At 33.6% G+C, this 8560-nt stretch overlaps 1 protein-coding gene across 1 annotated transcript in view; it reads right to left on the bottom strand.

The window, feature by feature from the left end:
- Positions 1–2668: 2668 nt before the first annotated feature.
- Positions 2669–8560, bottom strand: part of UNG (uracil dna glycosylase) — a 49866-nt gene continuing 43974 nt past the window's right edge. Inside the window, exons 6-8 of the mRNA XM_089787980.1 lie at positions 3664–3799; positions 3458–3541; positions 2669–3292 (exon numbers count right to left, since the gene is read on the bottom strand). Coding sequence (XP_089644106.1) covers positions 3226–3292; positions 3458–3541; positions 3664–3799 — 287 coding nt within the window. The 3' untranslated portion in view covers positions 2669–3225. The remainder of the gene's footprint in view (positions 3293–3457; positions 3542–3663; positions 3800–8560) is intronic.

Here is an 8560-nt window from a genome sequence, read left to right as displayed (position 1 = left end):
TCTATAGAGTTCTATTCTCAAAGGTGATTATATCCAAGCTCTATAGAACACAATGATTTTTTTGTTGTCTAAGGGTACTTTTAGCACAATTGTTGGTTTGTTCTCACTAGCTTTGGATGCACTCAAATGAATACTTCTAAAGGATAATACTTCTGGAGAAAAAAAATCTCATGTTTTTATTCCAAATGCACACCCCCATAAAATTCATGGTGAAAACTAGCTTATTTAAAACATTGTCATAGTTCCTAATCTTTCATTGAGATAAAGATAGTTGTATTTTTCATCCATCAAACATTTCAAAATATAAGGAACTTTTTTCTTGAATTAAATCACATTCATAGCTAATCTCTACTTAATTTCCAAATTTAAAAATGACACTTCAATCACTATCTCAATCATTATTTTTAAGAATAAAGATTAATGCATTAAAAACTCAAATTGATGATTTTGAGAATCGTAGCTACAACATTTCTTAAGCTAACATTTTTTTTCATTTGATATTGTATGGGTGAAAAGCATAGATTTAATATTTCTCTTTACTTATACAATTGTTATAGTGCTCTTATTATTAAATCAATACAATTTTTACGATCATTTGACATCCTATTTGTCCCAAAACCCACATCTTCTATCCAACTATAACACCTTCATTTTCTAAGAATTTTCGATCTTGAATACTAAAACTCCACACTTCCATCATCCTAACAAGCGCTCACATGTTCATCAACCACATATAGAATTCTCACTTGAACACTTCTATTTTCACATCGACAATCTCTTATTCACCTTCAATGCTCAAAACAAGTAAAGTCTACTTATAGTAGAGAAAGTTCATTAGAAAATAAACATTACGTCAATTGAACACACTTGAACATCTAGACCATTAAAAGTTAGACCCACTCACAAGCCAATAATAAATTGAAAAAAAAAATTATTAAGAAAACACCAAATTTATAACTACGACACTTTACAACTAGAATGACATACATCCAGAGCATTTTTTCTTATTAAATAAACCTAAAATAATAAGGTAGATTTCAAACTATACCAAAGACTATTTGTAACACAATAAAAAATACTAGTTATAGATGCAAGTACAAAAATATTGATAAAAAATATAAATTTTCTATTAAAACTAAAGAGATACCGCCTCAGCATGTGGAAACCCAATATGTTAGGCCACCACAACTACACAAGACATCACCCCATAAAGAGGCAAAACTACAACAATCCAAACACCACCATGTTGAACACTAGTGTGCTTCCCATTATTGACAACAAAAGCATAACCAAAAACATAAAGAATGGTCCCACCACAAAATATTAGCCTTCATCAATCACTCAAAACACACTTTTACTCTCATCTTTTATTTTATCCATGTTTTTCCCTTTGCCTCTCCATTATTCTAATGACACATCACAAAATGTGACAAATAAATGTTGATGCAAAGCTCTTCAACACAAACAAATCCAAAATTAATATTGAAAAGCAATATGAATTGTTATGGGAAAGGATCTACTAACTAAATGTTTTCTAATGCTTGTGATAGCACTTGATTTAATTCCTACACTTGTTCACTTAATACCTAGACTTTAATTAAATGTCTATTTTTTTGACAACATTGCACCAATAGTTGTGACTTTAAAGTTATTATTATTGACGACTGCTACCTACAATTGAATGAAATATACCCTTAGTTGTAAAAAGAAACTGATCATGTGACACTACATCAATTGCATAAGTATGGACATTCTTTTGCATGACCATTAATCTCATTATTATAGGTTGTTTTGGACACTTTGACAAAAAGGTATGCTAATGTGACATCATATGCTAATTATAACTAGGGGACTTACCAAATAAACTGTTGCAAAATTTGTAAGTGAGTTGAGATTTATACTTAAGAGCAAGTTAGGAACTCAACTACTAAAGCCTCTATCAATCAACTCAACTTTCTTCTCTTTTTAATTTTATATTTATATCAAACTAAAAGAATTGTTTTCACCTGATTCAACAACTGTTCAACATGAACATATTCAGTTAGACATTTCAGATGTTATCGTAAAACAAAATTAAGAAATAGGATTACTATCTCAGAAGGATGATACACGACTTGTATGTGTTAAGTACTATGTACTACTTACCTACATCATGTCTAATATATCATTACCTCATTAGGTCAATCTTTTTCACACGAGATTAGAAGTGGGTTGATATTTGCAATTTGTACTGATTTTGGAGATACAATTGCATCGTTGTCTCATTAATTCATTACATATGAAGATTTGTGGGTAGTTCAATTGTTATTCAATTCAAGTAATATTTATTGGGAGTTATCTTCCATTTACTCTCATGTTCAATGCAGCAAGGCTCCACTAATGTGCAGTCCAGCCAACTTTATCTCCAACAAAAGCTAATAGTATGGGTGCTTCAAATGGGGTTGCCAGCTTTGGGTTTAACCATGGAGGAAACTCTGTAGTTAAGCACTCTCAGGCTGGAGTAGTATTGGGATGGATGACCTCCCAGGAACTCCCGCTGCTTCACCCCTGTGAGCATCACCTAGATCCAATGAGTGCTAACTGTTCCATTTATTCTCATGAGAGATGGATTCATGTTGAATCACTACTCATGAAACATGGGTCAATGAGTTTGACTCAAAATCACACATTAAATCCTAATAGCAATATCACAGCTAGTAGTATGTTTATATAACTGTCAATCAAACATTATTTGACAAGGCAAAGCTTATATATCATTACCCTTAGCAAATTGTTGTTTACGATAAACATGACTTTAACCACCCTATACAACATTGTCAATTGTCATCTTGGTTGTCACTTCACTTCCAGTACCAGCATCCCTTACGAAACTCTGCTGCCTTATATTTTACCATCATGCATAGCAAGATTAAATAAATTTGCCTTCAAGCCCACATCCTAGCCGTCCAGATAACAAATTTCCACATAGATTACTAGAATCATGGGGAAACAGCTTAAACCATTATACCATTGATAGGTCATGCCATTCATCAATCTTCACCTTAAGAGTTCAAAAATTTGTGTTATCTTTCGAAATTTTTAGGTTCTCAGAATATAATAGGCTATCAGTAACTACTAGCAATATTGTAGAAGCAATTTTCCTGATGCAAGCACCTCAACTGCTTCAGAATCCGCTGCAGTTATTCTTGGAAATAAGTGATTGTCAAAAGACTCATTTGTTCTGACTTAAATCTGCCAATCAATTGGTGTTAAACCCAACCTTTCCAAAACCTTGTTTGCTTGAGAAAAATGTCTGTCACAGAAACAAGCCATTGTAAATGTGAAGGCTTACAAAAGAAATAAACCTTAGCAAAGAAAATAAGGTTGCATACGTATTTCATCCGCATTATATTTCTAAATGCTTCCTACACTATTAGAAATAAGCAAAAATAGTGCTTAGGCAAGGAATGAAATGAACCTGCACTGGAAGAACCCTCTGTGGGCAGAAAGTCCAGAGGGATGCGCTGCTTTTAGTATATGGTGTTTGTTTGTATCAATTATCCTTCCAAAAAACAAAAGCAATTCAAAATGAGAATTAGAAGATGTGCACGTGAGCTGAGACAAGAAAATCAAACTGAATGTGACATTCTCAAAGGAAACCAAATAAAGTAATGCAAACTGTACCGTATTTTCTCTTGAGCTGAATTTCCCCACAGAATAAAGATAACATCAGATCTTTTCAAAGAAATTGAACGAATTACAGCATCAGTAAAAACCTCCCAACCTCTTTTGGCATGTGAGTTTGCTTGATGTGCTCGCACTAAGAGACAAATTACAACAGTTAAGTGCCACTACTCCTGAATGCCAGCAGAATTGTATAAGGTAGCCCAAATGTACTTCAAATCATCTGTATCTATAATTATAATATTTTGCACTTTCCTATGACCATATTGTTCATTATGCCTTTCTGCTATCATATGCAACAATTTATAATTGGTCACTAAGAGTTATAATTCCACAATACATTCCTAACTTGCTTTCAAAGAGCTCTGGTTGTCTATTTTGAGTATCTTATTCACAAACGTTTGTCGCTTAAAAATTCAATAAGTGGAAAAAAGGGAAAAAGGCTGAAAACAGACAGATATTGACCTATCACACAATGAAAGTCTCTCTTTCAAGGATATAATGGCAAGGCTTTCCTTACCTGTAATTCCATTCTAGTTACCCAAGGAGAAATCCTAAAGTCTAGGTGCCGAATCCTTTTCAGCTAAAATCGATCCCTAAAGGCGAGGTCTGAAAGACCTGATGTAAGCTAGAATGTAACTAGGAAAATGAAATTTTGGAAGATGGGGCAAAGCATTGTAGCATAGCTGGGCCTAACATATTAAAAGAAAAAGATATAAGATTGAGTAAACTTTCCAAACTTATTGCATACATTATAAGACATTTGAATCAAATAGTTTTGAATCAAAGGACCTAAATGCACATTCATTTTTATCACCATATAAATCTCAGCATACAATACCTTTTTTGGATATAATATAAAAACAAAGTATCACTATCTGAAACAATTTGACATAACTCTATGCAATGTAGCAACTGAAAACAAACCTAAAGATAAATAGAAACAGAATCTAGAAAATAAGTTCAAAATCCTACCAGAACATTGGAGAACAAAGAAAAGGATCGTACTTTTAACAGGAAAACCACTCAAAAGGATAAACATTGCAAGCCTGACAAATACAAATCCAATCAAGGTACATTCAGAACAACATGAACAAAAAAGGACTGGGTATTTGCAAGTTGGAACAAGCTTTCCAGTTTCCTTGTTGCATTTGTTAAAAAGGGCATTTGATCAACTATTGTAAATCAGAGAGTAAAAAGGAGGGAATAGGAAGTAGGAGCTATCGTTAGATTTGAAATTTGAAATTCATCTCTCCAAATAGAGTAATGAATGAGACTTTACTGTGAGATTTGAAATTCCTTGGGCAGAAAAGGGACTCAGATGGTATAGACGTGTCATCCAGGGGAACTAAAACTTTTAAGCATGACTTGGCTGTGAAAGAATACATGTTATGGGAGCAGCTGAATTTTAGGTTGCAGGGTACCACCTAGGGTTCACCCAAGCAGATGGTTAAGGAAATGGCAAGCACAGGGAGACCCCTTCAGTGTTATATACCAGACCCATTAAGTTGCTATGCAATCTGATTCAGAGAATGAAGGGAGAAAAGTTTAAAATGTTGTATTTTATTTGCTTGCCTTTCTTAAGATCCTCTTCCAGAAGACTTTTTGATGAAAGGACTGCAGGATTTTGAAGTAAAAAACATGATATTTACATCTCTTTCTATAGAAAACTGCTCAAGGATTTAATCTGTGTGCTTTATGTTTTGGAATATGCAGAAAGGGTTATTGCTAAGAGCTTTTTATATGTGGACCAGTCAATATTAGCCTTTTCTTGAGACGCTGTGATGAATCTTGACAATATTATATTGCAGTCTTTCCCAAGATGGCTTGAAATATGCGGTGCTGCCCCACGTGTTTGGTTTCTGCTTCCTTGTGTTTTAAAAGCGTAGGCAAAGTTATTAAAATTGAGTAATGAAGTTTGTATGCATCTTGGGTACATCATATTTTGTTCCTAATATTTAAAGACTTAATACAGAGATTCACTTGGTATATTCATCCAGAGAATCGATGATTATTAAGTAATGCATTTTACTTCATATGCATGCACATATTTTAGTATATTTGCTTGGGTAACAGCATCAGGTACACAAGGATTCACAAAGAACCTCAAGCACCTAGAAAGAACCAAAGAAGAACCAGAACCAGAACTGTGCCAGTACCAAGACCCAGAGCTAAATTGCAGAACCTGGTAATTGAGTTTAATTTCATTGGACGAAATCTTCAAGGCTATTAGCTCTTCAGGTGACAGGAAAGCTCCTATATGCGATGGCATTCTAGCTGAGTTCTATAGAAATAATAAAAATCGGGTCAGTCCTTTTCTTTAGAGTATATATAAAGAAGTAGCTGTTGCTAATCCATTGGTGTTAACATAATAGGAGTGTGAACAAGATTCTCCCTAAAGATGATAGCTCTACACAGATTAAGAATTGGAGAGCATTATTGGTTTGTAAGTTTCGTACAAGATATTTGCTACGGTCTTCACTATCAATTAAAAAAGTTCCAAGCCAGATTATCTCACTTTCACAAACATGTTTTTCTGAAGGGAGAAATATCTAGACAATTTTCTTACAAGTTGGGAAGGGATGCCTTGAGCTCAAGTTTCAAAGAAAAATGTGTAGCTCTTCTTTGCCTAATGGAATAGTGAATTAAAAATTATTGTTCTGACTACAGGTGCTCTGAGGTTTTGAGAATTTAGTTCTTGATTTGTTGAAGACTTAGTAGTTTATGCTTTCGCTTAAGTGAATGTTAGCAATGACCTGTCTCACCCTTTTTCCTTTAGATTTATCTACATTTTTGTCTTTTTTAATAAAATTAACTATTTTTTTGGTCTATGTTTGGTAAACTTGACCTCTAACCCTAGAATAGATCACTAAAAAAGCTAGAAAGATGAAACAAACCTTATTTGTGCATTTCTGAATGTACAATGACACCTAGTACAGTTTAGTCCAGTTAACCATAAATTGTCCAAATTTTATTATACTTGAACTGAATTGCTTAAGATGTATTTAATTTATGCTACTTGAATCATAAATGCAAGTAAGAAGAATATATATATATATATATACATTTATTAACAGATTAGAGATATTACTATCCATGATCATTACGTTCATGCTAACCTTATTATTATTCCAGTTTGAAAAGAATGTTTAAATTGTCACCAAGTTGCTTAGATACCAATCTCAATAGGTTTCCCTCAAAGTTTATAGATCCAAGCCCTTAGCCTATCTTGGGACTATGCCCGCAAGGCACTCAGGGTCACTGACACCTACCCTATATTGGGAATAACCAATTCACTGGGTTTAAGTAAGCCTCTCCGCGAATGTATCTCTGTTCTTCCTTCTCAAATGCTAAAATAATAATCAGTTTGAGAATGCATATCTCGTTGTATGTATTAATTATGTTTGTCAATTTATTTCACAAGAGCTTCAGGCTTCTATACATAGCTGATAAAGAGATAAATATACTGATAGAAGTATAAATATATATTTAACCTCTGTCTTACAACTGATTGGCAGCTGCTGGTAAGAAGTAGTCTGCACTGATTCCCTTTTGAAATAGTCTGCACTGACTTTTAATACTCCTTTGATACAAACCAATCAAAAATATATATATCATTTCATAGAAGGGATGTGCCCCTTGTTATTTGCAATCACATTCCTGTATGAATCGCTGGCATTAAGAATGTGTTTAAACTGGCGCTATTGCCTAAGTGGAAGACTGACATGTTAGGTTGGGGTGCATTTGAACCAATGTGGATGATTCTCGTTAGGCAGGTATCGACATTGAGAGTTGATGGTTTGTAGTACCGTCCACTATAAACAATAGTCTTCTTAAATATACATTCAGCTTTGACTATCATTTCCTGCATATATAATTATTTATTTATTTATTAAGTAATACTTATTAATTCAATATATAATATTTATAGATTTTTATATTGAAGATTGTTTACAAACCTTGTGCTCATTTGAGCAATAACATGAGACTTACAAGCTTATTCAAGTTCCTTACGAGCAACCACACTAGAAACAACAATTGGAAGACTAGAGTCACAACTTAGAATCCACCTTTTACAAGGAAAGACCAAGAGTAACAACTTCAAAATTTCACAAAGATGTCCCTCTTGGGATTTGAACTAAGGTCGCTACAATGAGAAATCATTGCTTCAACCAAGTTAAACCCCTTAAGACTATTATTTATATATTTGATTAATTACTCAATCAATTATTGAATGATAAGGTTGATGTTTGGGCAATATATATTAATGTATTCTTTTTAATTAATTGATTTATTTGTTAAATACTTAATACATATAGGAGATATTGTTGGCAATTTGGCTAAGGGTAGTTGTTAGGGTTGTCATTTACGGCAACATATCCCCAAGTTTGAGATGGGAGAAGCTGGAGTGAATTTTGGTGTTAGTATACGAAATTGTTTGAGTATAATGCTGGAAAACAGGGAACAGGCAGACAGATTTATTCGGCGAGCTTTACTAGAAGCATATTATGTTATGCAGGTTTAGTGGAAGCTAGTACGGACACCAGAGTATGTGTGCAAAGCCGGTAAAGGTTATGTTAAGTCTTACATGGGTTTTGGAAGTTTTTCCAGAGACAAATGCAACAACGTAGAATAGGGCAATTGACAGAGTATTGAGTTTTTGGTTAAGGAATTATTTTGGCTTGACAAACTAATTATTTAACAAAGTAGGGACAGCATCCTAGATGTTAACCCTTACATGGCAAAGTCAATTTGAAGATATGATAATGTGCAAGGCAACACAAGGCCAACAGATCAAAGTTTTGTGTATAAATAAGAATCCTTTTGTTTAGTAAAGATGCCAGTGATGTTGTAATGACATGATTGATATATGCGAGCTTCGCATATGTTGTATAGA

Source organism: Cupressus sempervirens, chromosome 6 (assembly GCF_028749045.1).
Source record: "Cupressus sempervirens isolate cs-2001-9-10 chromosome 6, ASM2874904v1, whole genome shotgun sequence".
Lineage (NCBI taxonomy): Eukaryota > Viridiplantae > Streptophyta > Pinopsida > Cupressales > Cupressaceae > Cupressus > Cupressus sempervirens.
This window is presented reverse-complemented; position numbering and strand designations above follow the sequence as displayed.